Source organism: Pithys albifrons, chromosome 1 (assembly GCF_047495875.1).
Source record: "Pithys albifrons albifrons isolate INPA30051 chromosome 1, PitAlb_v1, whole genome shotgun sequence".
NCBI classification, from domain to species: Eukaryota; Metazoa; Chordata; class Aves; order Passeriformes; family Thamnophilidae; genus Pithys; species Pithys albifrons.
Genome location: NC_092458.1, coordinates 71,045,585 through 71,066,565, shown reverse-complemented (window position 1 = coordinate 71,066,565; position 20,981 = coordinate 71,045,585). Strand labels below are relative to the sequence as shown.

General features: G+C 37.2%; 1 protein-coding gene across 1 annotated transcript in view; it reads left to right on the top strand.

The window, feature by feature from the left end:
- The window catches only part of ATM (ATM serine/threonine kinase), a 66,365-nt gene extending 60,331 nt beyond the window's left edge, over positions 1-6,034 (top strand). Inside the window, exons 57-63 of the mRNA XM_071554707.1 lie at positions 180-329; positions 1,075-1,240; positions 2,471-2,557; positions 2,639-2,753; positions 4,397-4,460; positions 5,124-5,260; positions 5,387-6,034. Of these exons, the coding sequence (XP_071410808.1) occupies positions 180-329; positions 1,075-1,240; positions 2,471-2,557; positions 2,639-2,753; positions 4,397-4,460; positions 5,124-5,260; positions 5,387-5,570 (903 nt within the window). The 3' untranslated portion in view covers positions 5,571-6,034. The remainder of the gene's footprint in view (positions 1-179; positions 330-1,074; positions 1,241-2,470; positions 2,558-2,638; positions 2,754-4,396; positions 4,461-5,123; positions 5,261-5,386) is intronic.
- The last annotated feature ends 14,947 nt before the right edge of the window (positions 6,035-20,981 follow it).

Below are 20,981 nucleotides of genomic sequence, written 5' to 3'. Positions count from 1 at the left end.
AAGATTTGAGTGGATTTTTGTACATGTGTATTTCAAACATATGTTGTGGTCAGCTGTACAGTTTGTCCTTTTTGATCTTCATAAACAAGTACAAATGTGCACCCATGCTCTGCAGGGTGCGTGTTCATGGTTTTGTGTGTATAACCCTCCTCCATGCAGCCGTGGTTTTGTTTTTACAGGTGGTTCCCCTTTCCCAGAGAAGTGGTGTTCTTGAGTGGTGTTCAGGAACAACGCCCATTGGGGAGTTTCTTGTGAATGTTGAAGAAGGAGCTCACAAGAGATACAGGCCAGGAGATTACTCTGGTTATCAGTGTCAAAAATTAATGATGGTGAGTCAAAGTAACTTAAATGAAAACACAAAAGAAATAGCTGGTTCATAATAACTATGGGGTTCAGGGGTGGGGGGATAGGGGGCAAACTTACAGATTATTAAATACTATACTTTTAGTATATATATATATATAAATGAATATGATCACTAGCATGGAGTAAATAGATATTCAGACTTTTAGTTTAGTTCCACAGACCATCTCACCGTAAGTTTAGAAAGTTGCAAACAGGTTTCCATTTTATGTTATATACCCATGATTGTGCAAGAAATTATTTCCTTTTAAATATCTCTAGTTATTAACAGGATAAAAGTATATTTAATTTTGGCTTTGTGCAGCTGTTGCATGGGAATGAGAAAGAATGACTTTCTCACAGTGATATGAAGCCGCCAGATAAGCAAAGGTACCAGAACAGAGTGCAAAGAAGGGAATTGTCTCCCAACAAGACGCATTTACCTGTACATGCTTATAAAATACATGTACCTGCTAAACCAAAGAAATAAGTGTGTTTTTTTCCATGTGTTTTAGCCTGTGAGTTTTGTATGAAAATAGAATTGTTTAGTAAAACAGATAGAGAGGTGCATTAGTAATTGCTTTTTAAAAGACAATTCATAGCTCAGAAAGAGAAAGGAGTGAGAACAGCATTTGATGAAGGGAAGGGGGTGGTAGAAAGTAGGAATCTGTTCCTTTCAAAGGCCTTCCAAAGCAGTTAGTCACGGGTAAAACACCTCTTATGTGTTTAAAGGAAGCACAAAAGAAACAGCCTGAAGAGAAATACAGAATCTTCATGAAAGTCTGTGAGAATTTTCAACCTGTGTTTCGGTATTTCTGCATGGAAAAATTCCTGGATCCAGCTGTGTGGTTTGAAAAACGGTTGGCATACACTCGTAGTGTGGCTACTTCTTCTATAGGTATTATATTGGCTTGTTTATATTAGCTCTTTAGGTTATGCATTTATACCATTTCAGGGGTAGTGGTTGTTCTGCTTTTGTCACATGTCACAAAAGGTATAGCAGTAGGGGGCAAAAAATGCCAGCAAGAACACCAACATTATTTTTGTAATTGAGGTTTCTGATTTGTTCCTCCCCATCCCCCTTTCTTCTGCAGCAGAAAGATAGAACAAAATCCTGTCTTTCTTTGTTCAATATAGTGGTGGGTACTGGTAGGGTTTTTAAAGTTTCTACCTATTTATTTCTGTTGTTTTGATGTAACATTTATTCATTTCGTGTGTAGCCTCAGATGTTTTAACTGAGTTGAAAAGCTCAGTCTTTTATTTTCTTTGCACTGGCATCGTTAGCTGTGGCTGAAATAGTTATTTAGGCTCTGGCATTTTTCCTTTGTGTTTTTCTGTCTTAATAAACAAATATATGTACTTGGATTATGGATTTTCTTTGGATGGCTCAGTTCTGTATTGAGTCTCTCTACTAACATTTGTTAGTAGATTGTTGACATTGCAGTAAATCCCATTTTAGATGCTAACATGTTTATACACTCCCTTTTTGCTAAAAAAATTTGAAGTAAATCTACAGTTATAGCAGAATTCAGATGAAAGATTTTTGCAGGAAATGCTGCTGCTGTACCTGTCCATCAGCTAATGAAAACAGTAATGGGTGTGAATTGTACCAAGGGAAATACAGTTTGGACATTTTCTGCATTTAAGGACAGTGAAGCACTGAAATAGGCTGACATGAAAGATCTTACAATTTGGATCACTGGAGATTTTTAAAACTGACATTGACAAAAATCAGTTGCTGGTTGGTTTGTTGTTTTGTTTCAGTTTTTTTTTTATTAGTAAAAGTAGAAAAATTTTATTGTGCACTTGATCTAATTTTTTTCTTTTTGAAAGCTGCAATATTTAATAAACCTGTATATAAAGAAAAATGGGCAAGAAGTCTGTGGAGTAGATAAAACAACACATCTGTATGTGAATAACCTTTTTGCAATTGCATTCAGTTAAACTTCTGTTTGGCTTTGTGGAATGGCATTTGCTCTTTCCTGGGGTAATACCAATATATGAGGGAAAAAATACTCTCACTTGTAATTTGTTTGCACTTGTTACAATTATTTTATTAATCTTTCCAAAGCTTTCTCTGTTTTTATGACACGTAAATATGGTTTCAGCATTTACCTTTATGTTTCAGTTGGCTACATTCTTGGACTTGGAGACAGACATGTTCAGAATATCTTGATAGATGAACAAACAGCAGAACTAGTTCATATAGATCTGGGTAAGTGGGACAGGCAAGAAAACCTTTTTTTTTTTTTTTACTTTAACATTTTTTAAAAACATTTATTATCCTTTCATTTAGGGGTTGCTTTTGAGCAAGGTAAAATCCTTCCCACACCAGAGACTGTTCCATTTAGATTAACGAGGGACATCGTGGATGGAATGGGTATTACTGGCGTGGAAGGAGTCTTCAGAAGGTAAGTGCTGCTGTACTGCAGAAGTTTGAGGAGGCAGCAGAGTATTTCCAGCATTATGATTGTTGTTACATGTTACATAGTTCTGATGCTTGAGAGAGACTGGGGTTTCTGCTGACCTTTAACTCATGTGCTTGTATTTGTATAACCAATTGCGAGTTTATTGTTGTTGCTCATTGGTTCATACTCTTCACTAGCTAATGGGTTATTGTAACCCTCTTGTGACATTCAGGGAGGACTCAGTGTTTATAAAGGCTCCACAGGTAAGGATTGATTTAGAATGAAGAATTTTTTTTCCTTCAGAACTTTTCATTTCTTTCAGAGCTTTACTATGTATTTGGAGCTGTTAAATGTCTTAGAACAAATTTTGTTTCAGCTCTAATTTCTGTTTAGTTTTATTTAAGTAAATTGGAATATTTTTCCCCTTTTGGATCAAAAGCCTCTTTGCAAGGGCAAAATACAAATCCAACAATAGATTTGAACTGCAAAACAGAAAAATCCCCAAAGGAGTTTGGTTTCTGTCAACCTCCATCCTATATCCTCTGAGTGATCCCCCATGAGAAGCATGACATTGCTCTCATTCCAGACTTTGGTGATGTTCATGAATGTAATGCTTGCAACCTTCAAATTTAATGTCTTAAAAAAGGTATATAACTGTTGTCTTTCTAAGGCAGCAATTAATGTTAATAAGTAGTTCCTAGTACATCCTTGTCGTGTGAAGGAACAGTCATTGCCACCTCTAAATTTTGTGTTTTGTGTTACTTCTGAAACTTTCATCCTGTGGCACAGAGAAACATGAATTGCTTGGCTCCAACTGCAGTAAATACAGAATAAAAGGCACTGGTGCAGATACTGCTTCTGCCTCAGCCAAACTGATCTGTAATTAACAGTACCTGTGTGTAAATGCATAAACAGATCATCTCGGGATGGGATGTGAAGATGGTCAGTTAACTTTAGGGGGGGATGTTCTCATCCTGAAGTAGACAGGAGGCCTAATCCCTCTTTCACTGTCCCATAGGAAAGTTCTGCATTCCTTACACAAGTATAGTTTGCTTTGGAGTGAATGTAGGAGTGAATAACAGCTTCTGTGTCAACTCATTGCAGAGATTTCAGAGGCTGCCTAGTGTCTGGCTACTGAATCTGTTCATTTCATGTAAAGGAACCCTACCAAGATTCTCCAATATGTTGCAGAGCACCTCTGGCATACACATTTTCATTTATCCAAGTAATTCTGCCATCGTGGCACACCCCAACAGTCAGTGTTAACTCAGTGGTTAATTCTGTGTATGGAAACACTTGAGACAGTCAAACAGGACATCCCTTTCTTCTAGAGAATATAATCAGCAAACTACCCATTTTCCTTCTGGTCTTACCTGTCTATATTTCTCTATCTTTGTTTGTTTGTTTGTTTGGAGTTTTGGGAGGGGTTTGTTGTTTGTTTTTTTGTTTGGTTGGGATTTTTGTTGTTTGTTTCTTTGTTGGTTTGGGTTTTTTTGGTTTTTTTTTGTAACAAGTAGAATTATGAGAGTTTACTCTTACATTAGAAATTAAGCTTTTAAGTAGAGTACAAATATCCATTACTTAAATTATGAAAATACTATTACGTTTTACTAAAAGGAGCCTAAAATACAGTAAAATATTTTTAGATGCTGTGAGAAAACAATGGCTGTTATGAGAAATTCTCAAGAAGCTTTACTGACTATTGTAGAGGTAAGCATTTTTTCATTCTTTTGAACAGTAACCTGCCAGAATGTCTTCAGTTTCTTGTCTTTGTCTTCATATGCATTGCTACACTGAATATTCATTTAAGGTGTTTTTTACTGAATTTGAATGTAGTGGTGTTGGTCAGATTTGTTAATTCATGTATTCTTCAGTAAAAGTATAACCAGTTAGCATTTTCTATGGGAACTGTTTCCTTCAGGCAGTTTTCCCTCCTCAATATCTAAATGCTTCTATCCATAGTGCAACATTCCCAGCAGCAGTAGTGTCAATTGAATTAAATCCTCTTTGCATAAGTCACAAAGAAGAGAATGAAATTAATTTTTAAGAGCAGCTTGTTCTTTGCATTAAAAACTAATGAATCTATTTAATGCCTAGCAGTGTATTAAAAAATTACCTCTTCACTGCTGGGATGGGGCAGAGTAGCAAAACTGAGTGAATTATGAACAACACAAATACCTGCAGATGATCAGATGCAGTTTCACTGTTGAGTTATCTACTAAGCAATTTAGCCTGATTCTACTGGTTAAAAAAATCCCCCAAATACCTCACCTCCTAATACTGTGGTTAGTGTGAGTATTACCAACAGTGCTAGGGCACTGAACTAGCTGTAATCAACAGTTTAATTTAAAAAGAGGTTTATTTGCTGTGTAGGTGCTGCTCTATGATCCTCTTTTTGACTGGACTATGAACCCCCTGAAAGCTTTGTATCTGCAGCAGAGACCAGAGGATGAGGCTGACATGAGCTCTACACTTGGTACTGATCCACAAGAATGTAAAAGAAAATCCAGGTGCCAGATTTCTTTCTTAATGTCTTCCTGCTGCACTGTTGCCTTGCTTTGTGGTTTTTTAACAGAATGTTGCTCATGTTGTCCAGGATCCATATCTAGACACCTGTTCTTTTTTTATTCTGCCAGCAGTGACAACCAGAGCTTTAACAAAGTGGCTGAACGTGTTCTGATGAGACTTCAGGAGAAGCTGAAAGGTGTTGAGGAGGGAACAGTGCTCAGTGTGGGAGGGCAGGTGAACCTTCTCATACAGCAGGCCATGGACCCTAAAAATCTGAGCCAGCTCTTTCCTGGATGGAAACCCTGGGTGTGACTTCAGAGGATCCAGCATGCTTTTCAAAAGCTATTTTTATGCAGGAAGCGTCTTAACATTTCAAATTGGTATTTCACATTTAAAATTTATATCAGGAGCAACCATGAAGCCTTAAGCACATTAGCATTTGGTGGATGGTTTGGGGTTTTATTCAATAATTTGCTACTGAGAAAACATTTTTGGTCCACTTAGTTTCACCATACAGTACAAAACGCCAACCACTGCTTTGATGTTCCTTGTGACCCTCAAGGACTTTGCTTGGGCATACTGGATGCATTGTATTCTTAAAGCCTGAGATTCATCACTTTATGTATTTGTTAAATAGCTGAAGTCTTGTATCTAGTAATTCCATCCAGTCATTTCAATCTCATCAGTCCTTCGTATGAACACATAGTAGTATGCTTCCATTTCTTAATGATTATAGTGTTTTTGTACAGTATGTCCTCAATAAAAGGAGAACAGATTCCTTCTTTTCTGTGACTTTTTTTTTCAATCAAGATATAGATCTGTTAGATTCTCACCAGGGGGTTAACACTTCCATACAAAACCCAGCTTTGCCTCCACATGTACTTTCCACTTGTACTTTACTTGCATCTGTGGTAGAGAGTTCTTGAGATTTCCCATAGAGACAGATTTTTATTTCTAGAAGACCAAATGTTTAGTTGTAGGTGTTTCTCAAGCCACTGCAGGGAGAATGTTGGCTTTTGAAACTCTGTCCAGAAGTGCTTCATACAGAGTTCAGACTATATAAAGTAAAAAAATAATAAGGTAGTTGTACTTTGTCTCTCATGACTCACCTGGAGTCTCCAGACATCTTCCAGTCATTGTACCCCTGAGCTTACCTTTGACTAAACAGTGCTGTTGGATTCGAGCCCATCAAGCCAAAGGAAAATCTGAAATTACATAGTTGTACAGTAGCTGAAACTTGTGTATACATGTTCCTCAACATACCTTTCACCTGCACTGTCGTGTTCTTTAAGGGAATTTAACTTCACAGTCATTGTTCAGTAGAGAGTTACAGGTTGTCCTTGAGTGTCCACCCTTGCTTCCAGCCTTACTTCCCTGTGTGGAAGTTGTGGATAAGACCTGCTGATAGGAGAGGTTGTGCTCAAATGAGTACTTGCTACAGGCAGCTCCCAAAACAAATGTGTTCACGCAGGAGAGCCTCTTGGAGTGCTCCTGACCCAGGTTCAAGTGGTTGGCACTTCAGGACTAGACCAATACTCCTTGTTTAAGATTTTCATTCCATGAAGTTTGCCAAGATATCTGAAATAACTCTTACATTATCTAAATCTTTGAAAGTAACATCACCTTATTAAAATTTAAAAATTTGGTCAATTAATCAGACACAAAAAAATGATGTCTAACCAACCTTATTAGTATCTCTCACTCCACTTGTCTTCACATTCATCTGCATTTCCTTTTTCTACCAGAGTGATTCCACCCACAGACCAAGTCCAAGGATGCATCCCTGTGTGTGGCTCTTTTAGATGCCATGTACATTTACTGCCTCTCTGTTGCAGACCCATCTGCAGCTGGTGTTTGTTTAGGGTGATACTGAATCCTGCACTGCATGAATGGGGTGTAATGTGAGGTTATCCTGGAGTGTTCAGGATATAAACTCTGTTGAGCCAAACCCATGCAGTGCTATCCATTGTCCTTCTGGACTCTGTTCCTGGAATGAACTGTCTGACAGACTAAAGCTGAATATTGCTCAAAAAAAGCCAACTGGTGCTGCCCAAAGCAGAGCACATAAATTAGATGATTATTAAGGAGCATGGAGTATCAGGGATCCGGTTTGTTTGACTTATGGCCCTCAAGCCTGCTCTCCTACCTCTTTTCTTATTTAGCAGTATAGGTAGACTTTAGTTAAGCATAATCCAAGGTGAATTACATGGTTCCTTAGGGCTTACAGCTCATGCTTCCAACAGGCCCTGTGGTTAGGCTTCCTCTGCCCTGAAAGCCATACTGACAGCAGCAAAATACCCCCTTATAACATCCTGGCCTGAGCAGTGTTTGTGTCCAGCCACCTGCTAGAAGTAAAGCAAATGGCCCTGGACAAAGAGAGAGAACGGTCACAGTTTACAGGGCAAAGGTAATTGAGTAAATGTTAAAGATGTAAAAAATTAACTTCCTGGTGATAAATACTAAAAAAAAATCATAGCAACTTCTGGTTAACCTAGTAATTGCTGGTTAATAGTGCTCTATTGTTCAAAAAAATTATTTCTCACAAAATCAGTTTGTTGGCCAATTTTTTTTCAGACAGCAGTGTAACTTCTAAATTACTTAAAATTTTTTCAATTATGTCAGTGTAAATGAGAAGAGATCTGGTTCTTTATATGATTTTGTTTTGGTTTTTAGACTTGCTTCACTACCTTAATCAGTTGATAGTGTATGTTAACACACCTGTCCATTGCATAATATGTAAGTGGATCATACACACTAAAAGCCCCTTGGCTATGTCAAAACACAGAAACTGATGCCCTATCAGCACACAGTTATCCTACTGGTATAATTAAAACCAGTTTTAAATCAATTTATTTAGGTCTGTGAAAACCACTGTGGGTGCAAACCTCCATGTGACACATCTCTCATTATAATTACCTCTTATCTGTCCTCCTTAATTCTGTCACTTAGACTCAAGGTCCTGTAAAGCAACGACAATAAATGAGATATTGTGTTAAGGTAGACATTATATGTGTGTGTGTGTGGCTTGGCTTCGCGAATGCAGATTTGAGAAGGGCTGTCCCCACGTGGGTGTGCCCTTCCAGCCTGCGCAGTGGATTTTAGGTGAGGCACAGCGTGCGCAGAACTGGCCCCACCGTTTAACTCCTGAGGTTCGTCTGCCACGGCCGAGCGAGCTTGGACAGTGACAGTGAAGTCCTCAGAACTAGAACCTACAGCACCCAGCATTTCCCAGGAGGTCTCCCATCCAAGTACTAATCCGGGTCTGACCCTGCTTAGCTTCCAAGATCTGACGGGATCAGATGTCAGGGAGGCATTTAACTGCCCTAGACATTATATACAGAAAGGTAAACACAGACACTGGAGCCTCTAGTTCTCCTACAGATATACAACAATTACTTAAAGCAAAAGTGTTCTCTCATCATTCAGTTCCAAATTACCAGTTTTGCTTTATGTAAAACATGGAAGTCAGCTGGTGGGCTCCCTGTTTGCACTGTTCCCACTGACCTTCTCAACTGCTTTCCTTCTCACTCCAACACTGTTTTTTGAGTTTTGGATATAATTATTATAAAGATTATATAATATCCTCTTTTTGGATTCCAAAATCCCTCACTGCATGCATCTGTCAGCCTATCCGTCCCACACTTCACTCGTCATTTCCTGATTTCGTTACAGCATCTGCAATACAGATGTAGCTGAGGGGTCTTTTTATAGTTTGTTACTGTGAAATAACTACTCATCACTTAATTACCGGCATGCTTGAAACTTTTCAAGTTAAATAATGCTTTAAAAAATTGCATGTCTATAAAATCATTTTAGGATATTAATAAGATGGTATTCAAATATTTTTACATGTATATCCTACTCCAATTTTCAATTACTTTTTATTAGAAATATGAATATTTCAGTAAGAAAGTGATCCAATTTATTATACAGCAAGGACTTTAATGGATTTCTTAGCTGGAGGAGGAGTCTGTTACAACCTGTTCTGTATATAAAATAAGCAATTTACTTTTATTACTGGCTGTTACAATGCATTTAACATATCCAATTTATGAATAATTTTTTTTTTATACTGGTCTTCCAAGTCCCTCTATGAGCTAATTAGAATTTACTGACAATGCTTTATCATTCACTAAGAAGAAAATTAGGGCTTACTTGTTGTAGACTGCTCAATTTTGTTATGATCTGAAACAGATGAATACAAACCAGCTGTTTTTCCATGAAAGATTCATGAGCTCACTCCCACGTATTGATGTGTGGCCTTTGTTGTGTACATGAAGAGACATTTCCTAATATTGGAAGTGTTACATAGAAAGGGCTGCAAAGGACTGCATTTGCCTTTATAGGAGTATCTGTTTCTTTTCAGAAAGAACAGTCAGAACCAAAATAAACTTACTTCTAAAATACATCAAGTGCACATGGAGTTGTGTTACAATCTTGAGTAACAAACCCAAAAGACAACAGTACCAGCTAATCCTTAGAGTAATTCAAAAGTGTAGACAAATCTTGACTCCAAGAGTGGCCCATTTCAAACCAGGCTTTAAGGGACTGTTAAGGCTTTGGGATTCAGCTGACTGATTTCTTTGCTGCTATTGCTACAGAGAAGGGCTCATGGCCATAATTGCACATGACACTTCACTGTGGAAGAGAGTGAAGCTTTCCTAGACAGTGTCAGCCTACATGCTAAGAGTGATTAGTATTTGCTTGCTTTCTCAAAGATGAACACCCCATGTGTCTAGAGCAACAACCACTGAACTTTAGAAATAAACACTGAATCATGACTGGCAATGAGGAGACTGGCCCAAAATATTTGCCTCTCATAGTACTGTCATCAGGAGTCCTAACTTAGTGCACAGATTGTATGTGTGTTTTTTTTCCTCTAGAAACTTATGAAAGGGTTCTGCAATTCCTGCCTACATAGTCTTTACTTGCCTCATGGTAACTCTTACTGAAAGGGATCATCTTGTGAAAAATAAATAATTTTTTCACCGTGGCCTCCACACTGCAACTTGAACACAAGTCTAAGCAGTGCCTAACATTTCATTATCCTCATATATAATTGAATTGAGGCATACTAATGATATTTTTTCATAAGGCACAGTTAAATAAGAAGGATGAGGAGGTTTGGGAATAGAAACCAAATAATTATGGAAGAAAAGCAGAAATTAAGTAAAAATATTAGAAAGCTGGGCAACAATTGTGGCAACAAAGTGGCTTCCTTCCAGCAATTTCAGGTGCCAGCAATTTCAGGTAGCCATAATTCTTAGTCAAATACCTCAAAAGCATGAGACATCTATATAGGACTATGGTATTTCAAGTTATTTAAATATCAAAAATCAAGGGGCAAACATTTTACACCTAAATCGAAGCAAGTGCATGTACCAAGACAGCTCGAGAAGAAGAACGTGCGTAACTATTTCATACCATTTTTCAAATCTCCCTGTAGTATATGAGTCAGAAGTTACACACAGATGGCTCACTCTTCCAGAGCTAGGAAGACACTTCCCCAGAGCAGTTTAACACCAGCTAAGATAATTGCCCCACAAGGGAAACACTTTCTTCCTATTGACTACATAGAGACCTTGAACAACTGTGGTCCTTGCTGATGTATCTCTGCTAAGGGGCCCAAGACAGATGGAATAAATCTGGTCATTATAAGAAATAGGTTCGGCTGAAAACAACAGAAAAAAAAAGACTGAGTTAGGAAAAAGCTGTGTGTTAGGAGCAGACCACCCACAAACCTCTGAGTCTGTAACACTGACGAGTGGTTAGCACTGCAGATATTGTGGATTTAGGAATCTAGCTCTATCCACCTTGACTTGCTTAGCTGAATACATTTGAAGTATGCAAATATTCGTAATGCTTTCATGCAGTGGCAATTTTGTACATCCAGAACAGATACCACAGAGAATATCATGTACCATAAAACGATACTTACAGTACCTATCCTGATTTTGATTAAAGCATCTGCTGCAACACCTAACAACTCTGTCTGCAAGTAGCAAGGTAATAACGGGAGTGCTTGCATCCTACTGAGAAATTAAATCAGAAAGTGTATCACTGTGAATACTCTGTTTCAATTACTTGGCAGTACTTGGAGAACAGGCTTGTGATCAGGTTTGGGTCCTTTACTAGAAAAAATAGAAACACATAAAATGTAATGAGGTTTCTAGCAGACAGACAAAGCTGCTTAAAGAACACACCATCCACAGTCTCCCAGGAATAAGCAAAGGAAGTCAACTTGGCCTATAAATATTTTTATAATTATCAAACAGCTTTCAAGTGGCTTATGAGAAATAAGTTCCAGTTCATTATAATTAATTCTAAAAGACAGCTGCGTTCTGTGTGCTTAGTTTCTTCTGTTCTTCCTTCCCTTTAGTTTTGTCTTTCCTTTGATGTTCAGCTTTGTTTTTCCTTGGATCATAGTTTCAGTTGTTTTCAGGCTTACAGTGCATCCATAACTGTGGGACCCAGAAAAGACTGGGGACAATAAAAAGTAACTGTTTGATTTACATTTCTATAATAAGCCTTATTTTACACTATGCCACAACTACAAAACAGTGAGACAAGCCAGTCTAGCTTGTCTCATAAAGCACAACAAGTCACTAGTAGAATGTAAGTATCTTCCTTTGCACTGTCCTGTGTAACTTGTAACAGCCCTTATCTCCTGAGGGTAAATGCTCATCACCACAAGAGGAAGATCTGTTCCTCCAAAACTCCAAGTTCTTTGTTGTAGTGAAATCTATGTGCATCCTGTAAAGAACTACAAATACAAACACATAAAAAAGGCCAGTCTTTGAAATTTACAGTTGTGGAAGAAAAATGTGAACAGATTTTCCCATGTCCAACCTTAGAGAATTTAAGAACCACAGTCCTTGAAATGCTCAAATCAATCAATTCATGTAAGAGAAATGGAACACATCGTTAGAGGAAACAGTTTAAGGAAACAGTTTATTTTTTTAATTAGAAAAAGCTAATAGTGAAAGAGCTTTTAGAGAGAAATGCATATTGGTACAAAGCACAGTCCTGCATTCATTACTTAGAAACTATCTGATACAGCATCCAGATCCCTTAATTTATTTTCCAGTAAATACTTTCTGAGTAAAACTCAGCTCCTCCATCTTAGATTTAGCAGAGCTGCTCCGAAAAATAAGGTTTTAATACTACCTAACATTTGGGGATTTTTAAAATAAAATCAGGTCATCGTATTCTTCCTTGAGTTCTTCTCTAGCTATTAGTAACTGCTTGTGACTCTTGAAGAATATTTTTCCTTCTTTCTTTTAAGTAATAACAGAGGATAAATGTATAATTGATGAATTACAGTCATCTGTTGGACAAGAAAACATGTAGGACAGAGAAAAATGACCTCTGTAGGTACCTGACTGTGAAGAAAAAAAAAAAGGGCACAAAAGGGAAAAAGCAGGAATACTGAAAGACAAAGTAGGAGGAAGCAGGTTTGTGAGTGGCTTCTCACAAGAACTGGTTCAGAAAACACGCTTGAGTATCGTTAGGGAGCAGAAGGGGGATGAGAGGGGTACCTGAGGCTGAGCAGGATGCCAGTGGAAGGTGGGAATAATTCTGTGATCATCCTTAGGGATGGTATACACATAATTTCTTATCCAATGTTAATTCTACATGGTTTATCCTGTATATAATGACATGGTCTTTAATTGCATATTGTTGATATTTTTCTTTTATTTTCACACAAACACCTGTGTCACACAAGCTAATCAGAGGAGGAGTGCATCTTTTCCAAAAAGCAGCAAAGGGATTCAAACTGACTGAAATATTTGCAAAATAAAAGCTTGGTTTCTTGAAAAGATAAATGGGATACACATTTCTTAGTACAGGGAGGAAAAGAACAAGTTAAAAATAAATGAAAGCTATTCCTAAAACTAGCAATACAGCTAAGAATCAGGAACAAAAACTGCTTAAACTGAAAATCAAGAGTAGTTCCTCGAAGACTTAAGCACTAGGCTGAGAAAAATATCGAGCAATGAACAAATCTGCATAATCAGTGGCACTAAAAGCATGAGCTAAACAGACCTAGAGATGTCTAAATACTATGATTCTGATCCTCATAAATTAGAACCTACTTTCTGTTATCTCTAGAGAAATACAAAAGATACAGTCTCTGGCTGAAGGAAAAGATATCAGTGTTTCTTCTTCAGCAGGATTAATCACAGGCAGTGATTGAATTACTCATGATCTTTCTCTTTTTGATACATAAAAACACAACTTCTTTTAGTGCCAGTGAGATTCTACGTTTTCAGCCAGTGAAGAGCAGCCCTATCAGTGATGATACCTATACAAGCCTCATTATTAGAGGGAGAAAAAGAGAACAAGAGTTTATGTGAGTAAAGACACAAGATTTTCTGCTATGTGTAAACACACCTGCATCAAAACATGAGAAAATTAAATGTAGAAAATTATCCAGAATGCTAATGAGATGATGTACATACTGAGATGGTATTTCTTGTTGCTAATTACTTAATCTTTTACCTTCTGGCTCAAGACATTGCCTGTCACCTTCCATCTGAGTGAGTACCTGGGAATATTTCTAGCCAAAAAAAATTCCTTTAGCTTAATACAAATTTTTTTCTTCTTTCTTGATTGAAATATGATTAGAACTCTACCACTCAAAAAATAAAACCAGCTTATCTATAAAGTAGCTTACTCTCCAATAGATATTGGTTTAAGGAAGCTTCAAGGGGAAATCTGATGATTGAAGATCTACAACCACAATACAAAACCTCTTGTTTGGGTCTGTAATTTTGAACATAGAAAAGGTGGTACTTTAAAAAATATTTCTACTGTATTAAAAGTTCAAAATCTATGGAAAAATCTTAGTATTGTTCCCTCACTCATCGTTGTTTATCAAATACAGTACTTCAGCCTGGAGAAAAGGAGACCGAGGGGAGATTTAATCATGGGCTACAACTTCCTTGTGAGGGGAAGAGGAGGGGCAGGCACTGATCTCTTCTCTGTGGTGACCAGTGACAGGACCTGAAGGAATGGCCTGAAGTTGTGTCCAGGGAGGTTTAAGTTGGATATTAGGAAAAGGTTCTTCTTCCAGAGGGTGGCTGGGCACTGGAACAGGCTCCCCAAGGCAGTGGTCACAGCACCAAGCCTGGCAGAGCTCAAGAAGCGTTTGGGTGTGATATTCTCAGGCACATGGTATGACTTTCTGTCAATAATGTGAAGACATGATAGATGACTTTCATATTCACACTGTTAATCCAGACCCAGGGAACGGGAAATTTGAAATATATCAAAGAAAGAATAAACTTTGTTTCAGTTTGATTTAGTAATCCTTATTATCATTTAGGACTTTGTCCTGTATTATTTACTTAATCACATTCAAAACACCCATAGACCAACAAACCAAACAATAACTGAAGTATTTTTAATGATTTTTTTATTTTAAAACAAACCTTTTGAATATGGTTAATGCTGTGAGATCAGCCAGGTAGATAAAATCATATAGACAGAAGAGAAGAATACCTGTACTGATTAGGACAGGAAATAGTTTCATAAAAACTTTTGCCTTTTATGTAATAAAGAATTTCAAAATCTTTAAATGAAGAAGAGGACATAAAGCATAAGAAAAACACACCCTAGATTTGATGATGATATTGCAACTTGCTTTCAAAGACAAAGACTTTGAAACAATGATCAAAAAGAGGTGTAAGTAATATAAATTCTGTTTGAAAGCAGGCCCAGCTATGCTAACTCCCAGGATAGCTTTTGAGAGGTACTCAGGCCAGTTTTAGGAGTCAGCTCTTGCCAGAGGCCTTCATCTCAGTACTCCAAATGAACATTTATTGCAGAAAGCAATTACATGTAATTTAATATTAAATTAAAATGCAAAGCTAAATCCAGACAAGCATCGTCTGACAATATGGGAAGAATACAAATGTATGTACATTATTCTACAAACACGTAGCTATAAATACAAACACATGACATTGTTCAATGGAAGAATGGAGAGGACCCTGCAATGAGTGCTAGGCTGACTGAAAACACAGGGGCTGTCTCCCTGCTGTGAATGAATTCTGCCTGATAACAGGGAAACGTCTGAAGAGGGGTCATAGCTCTCAGATCTTAAGATTCCAGCCAAGGGAGTATCTCCAGCTCTGTGCCGGGAGCAAGAGTTCCTGGGAAGTCACAACACTAACTTTGTCACTCAGGATTTGTTTTCTCTGACTGTTTTCTTTCCCAGGGGAAAATCTGTCCCAGCAATCAATTAACAACCAATTCTTCATGAACTGATCATTTTTTTTAAGAAGGGAAAGAGGAGAAACTTTATAGGTTTTTATTTAAACCAATTTGCAATATTTCTCATGACAGAGAGCCTCAGCTTGGTTTTATTCTGTATCCTTTTCAGGCAACAACTTCAAGTCTTTGGGCACTATCAGAATATTTAATCAGAAAATAATTATTTCCTATGCAATTGCTGAGTTTGGAAAAGGGACTTTAACCATTTATTAACTTAGGACAATATAGCATAGTGATCCACCTCAAGAAGTCCAAAATTAATAAGATGATTAATTAACACAGTTTTGCAATAAAAGCCAAACCATTTTAAGCAAGGAGCCACAAAAAATGTATGAATTCTTTCTTAATTACTACATTGGGTTACATAAGTGACCAGTATCCTTACACATTTTTTCTATAGAGAGAGAATTACTTAGGAACAAACCAGAAGAAAGTGGGAGACTATAATCTGATATGATGTAATTTTCAAGGGCCAATTTTATGAGTTCAGTGGGAGTTGATGTTTCTTCTGTTGCCCTGAAAATGACACAATTTGCCAGCCACAGTAATTTGGCTCTTCATATCTGAGCATAGGTTGTTAAAATTGTACTTGATGGTGGAACCATAACAAACAGACCTAACTGGCATGAAATAAAAGTTTCATCTCCATTACTTTTCCAGTTTTGCATATAATTTCTTACCTGTTTTAGGTTTTTATCTAGTCTTGGCAAATGATGGAGTGATTCAAGGGAATTGATTCAGGGGACAAATGTTTAAAATATCCAATTCCTAGAAATAGGAAACTGCTTGGCTAGTCTTAAATGTCCTGTGTCTTAAACACAAAGATATTCAAGCTAATTTTTCATTTGCCTATGAACAGTAGGTGCTTTTCCCTTATTTTTTTTCATTGCATCAGGTAACTTTCAAGACCTTATTTTTTGTTACAAATTTGAACTTACTCAGCAAAAAATTCAATCCCAATTACTCTAGTGGAACCAAAGTTTGGCCTTTCTATGTAAAGATAATTTGTATTTCTCATCAAAAGTAATTTTTAATGGCCTCCTTAATGAGATATCCTACCAAGGAGCTGATGACAACTGCACCCAGTAACCTACTTAACAGATCCAGTTAGACAACTATTACATATTACTGCATGCCATCAAAGCAGGGTGTAACTTAAATTAACACAGCAAACACATTTGATAGGGGACCATAGTTGCTTGAGAAGTTTGAACGTGATAACTTATGAGCAAGAGAATCGTTTGGCTTTAGAGTAATACACACTTGGGGCTGGAATGGAGAAAACACTGACTGCATAGGGGATGGTGAAATCATAAGATTCAAGTAAATGCTTGAGTTTGTTAGTGAATGGTTCTCAGAGCTGTATGTCCACAAAGGACTTCCTGAAGATTTCATGTGGTTCATGAGTAGGTATATGGTGGTAACTGTCCCTAGAGGAGACCTCATTCAAATTGGCATCTTACAGTGCTCAGATTGACTGTTTTGTTTGGCTCCAGTTTTACAGGGAAAAGCCAATTTTCCTGTGTCTCTCTTAATTCTGAAATAAAAGATCCAGTTGCCATGACTGGAATGAAGCTGTAATGAGGGATGGTCATAGCCATGGTCATAATTCCAGTGAACAATTCACCATACATAAAGTATTATTAATGGTCAGGAAGAAGTCACAGTTTTTCTGGATCCTTGGGATAATTTTGATTTGAGACAACATTTTATTACAGAAAATTTGATTTCCTGTAGGTAATCAGAATTTGAAAATTTTCATGAGAAATACTCAGAATTCTTCATCTTATATATGCACTCTTTGCATTTAAGTTTTGCCAAATATTTATGATTGTTATGAGCTTATAATCTATGTGATCTGTACCACCTTCAAATGCTTGGGTTTCTTAAAGGATCAAAAGTTAATTTAGTACAAATCAAGTGTTTAAAATTTACACCTCTTTCTCAGGGTCAGTTAGAGAAAGTTTGGGATCAGTGTGATGGTTGATGACTTTACAGACACAAGTGAATCTTTAGGGAACAGAGGAAATACCAAAGTCAAAATAATATGGAATGGTTGCAGAGTGAAAAGGCATGCTAGAGTTTGCCAGCAGGGGTTAGTCCACATAAAGTACATTGGTTCATAAGGCAGTAAAAGGCAGAATTTATTAGCAGAAATGCAGCTTCCATCAGTAACATACATTCCTGATATTTTTAAAATAACTCAACTTGCCAAACAGCATAAATAAACTATCTTAAGGACACTTACCAGAGTGAGTTTAACATACTTGGTGTAGGATTTTGCTTGAGTGGTTATGTCAGAGGAATCATGGATTTTTTGACCCTTCTCTATCTTATATTTTAGCAAATAAAATCTTGCTGTATAACCCTGGCTCTTAATTTCACTGTTCTGAATTATCTAATCTTTATCATCACTATTAGTGCACAGTGATCCAGGACAGGCTACTGCAGAAGTATCTCTTTAAGCTTATTTTGCTTATAAAGTTCAATTCATGCTTTGCCTTCACTACGAAGAACATACCAAAGTATCTGTAACAGGCGTCTCTCTTTAAAAAGGTAACCATTTTTACCTGTGGCATGTTTTCTGGTTTGGTTTGGAATAATATTTTTGGTTGGTTTTTAATTAATTAAATGAAATGAACTGTACTGACAAAAAGCTGATGGTCTTAAGCATAAGAGCAAAAAATAATTTGGAAACAAACTCAGTTTTCATTCCAAACTGTTTTCACTGAGAGCAGATTTCCATGTAAAAATTAACAAAATACACAAACTCCTTCTGTTGCAACAGTGAAAAATTTGGTGAGACTAACGTGCAAGATGAAATCAGATGTTGGACCTGCCAGACATTAACATGGTAGCAAGCATTGTGGTTCATCGTGGGTATCAGTCATGAGATGGCCTATCTCGGCAGTTGGAGTGGTGAAACAGCTTGGCTGGGCATTCTGGGAGAAAAAGAGGAGCTGAGAGTGTGGTCACTGTTACCCAGAGATAAGCAAAATCATCTGCTAATGGTGAACGACCTCTCTGAGTCTCATAAGTTATAGGGGAAGTTATAGTCTTACAAGTATAGCTTGGATTCATAATCTTTCAGACAGGTTCCAGCCAGGATAATGCATTTCGTGGGTCTTCAGCAGGAAGGTAATCATGTGTCACATGTCCTGTATTAGGTAGGCCCTTCTGGCATTCCGCTGAGCTGTCTTGAGTCTCTGTACATTACACTGTGAACCTGTGGTACAGATGGAACCTGTGGTGCACATAATTTTTTTACAGTTGGAAATGGATGGGAATGTGTCATGATCACTCACCAGTGGCCTACAGATCATGCTGGCATTTAAGCATATGTATAACCTCTAAAGTACATTAATATTCCCATTGTCTGCATAAAATTAATTACTTTGATGGTTCATAACTGTACTCATAACATTTTGTAATTCTCTCATTCCTGTAAAGTGTGTATATTTAGCTTCCTGAAAGAGCAGCTCTTACACTGTCAGTCCAGGCCAAACCAATGTATCCTATTTCTGTCGAATCTTCTGTGTGCTGCATGACTGTGATATATTGTGATAATATATAGTAATCATGTATAATATTAATATATAATTTCATAGCTTAATAAGCAAATATTAAAATACCTGAAAAACTTTGTCAATATTATCAAGGGAGACATAAACACAAATAGAGTCAAAAGTGTCAGCACAGAAAATCTACATTGCCTCTTGAACAAGACACTCAAAAGCTGCATGTTTTCATCCTTCTGCTATGTGACTAGATAAATGCTTTATGTATGACTGTAGTTCATAGAATAATGAACATCTGCAGGTCATGTAGCCAGCTTCATGTCCTTGGGGATATCAGTGTAAGACTTTTTTTCTCTTATCTGATTGGAGTTTCCCATGTTGCAGCTCGTGTCTGTTGTTTGTTGGCTTTCTGCTGTATATCTCTGAGAAGTCTGACTTCATCTTTTCTACACCCTCCCTCTAGAGTTCAGCAGGGTAATATTTCCTTTGTCTTCTGTTTTTAAGGCCAATCTAACCCTGCTCACTCAGCTTCTCCTCACGCACCCTGTACCCCAATCCCTTTATCACCTCAGTGGTTCATGATGGATCTGCTCCACTATGTCAACATATTTCTTGTACAGAGGACTCCAAAACTGAATACAGCACTTCAGTTGCAGTCTCACAACTACCAAACAGCAGTGAAGAAACATCTGCCCTGACCTGCTGGCCACATTCCTGCTAATACACCTGTTGCTTATCACTGCTCCCATGATGGAACTTGATTAAGATATGTCCTACAGATGTGTAAAATTACTTCATACAGGCGTCCTTTCTTCCTTACTCTAATAGCAAAATACAAAATTAGAGCCATAGCTCTCTGCAGTATAGGTTTTCATATTAACAACTCAAAACAGAAGCACTGTACTCAAACCTCAAGCATTAGTACTCATACAGCCTTGTTAAAATACTGTAAAAGTATTCACAGGCAAGAAGATTCTGCTGGTTAAATCCTGTGAACGTAAACAAAAATATAGTCATATAAAATCTTGCTGTTACAGACAAAACTTTTGAAAAACTGCAGTGGTAAAGGAGTTGATAACATCATAGGTTTATATAAGGGTTCTTTTCCTTACTACAGTTTTTTTTGCAAGCTTCTCAAACGTGCTCGAACAAGTGATGTATGTTTTCCCTGTCAGCTCTCCTCCCTCACTAAATAATTTACTTTATAATGTAATAAATGTCGGGCGTGTGCTTCCCAGCATGAGTGCTGGAATCTAACATTCCATCAAACAAGCTTTGATGGTAGGTTATTTTTAATTACAAATCTACAAGGCAGGCCTGGCACAATAATGTCAGGAAACTAGTATATTGGTTATCATGAGGTAAAGCTCAAAAATGCTGTCTAAAATATATGAAATTGTATCTCCTTTATGTTCAACAGATCATGATTTACTAGTTCTCATTTCAAGATGAAATTGAGGTTGGGAATTTCCAAATGTCTGTGCCTAAATATACTAGGGCATATATGACATAACATAAAAGCAGTGTTCACAATATAGAACTACTGTTAAGGTTAAAAGAATCTGAAAATAAGAAACCTTATGTAAAGGCTTTGCATGACCAGCAGTCAGACCCCTTCTATGTACATTCCGATGTTTGAAAACATTGGCCCCCAGGGTTCATGAAATACTATTACAAACAAATAAACCTGTCTCTGTCATTACTGATGAACCATTGATGAAAACAGGACAGGTTTTACTCTCTGTATTTAAAAGCTGAAATTACTATAGGAAAATTCAGTACTGTAGTATGGTTAACTGTTTTTTAAAATTACCACCAAGATATTTTTATACCTGTGAACAGTTGCTGTTTAAGAACTACTGTAATAGACTCTACTCTGTGTGTATGGCACTTAAAAATACTATTTAATGCATGTTACATTTCACTT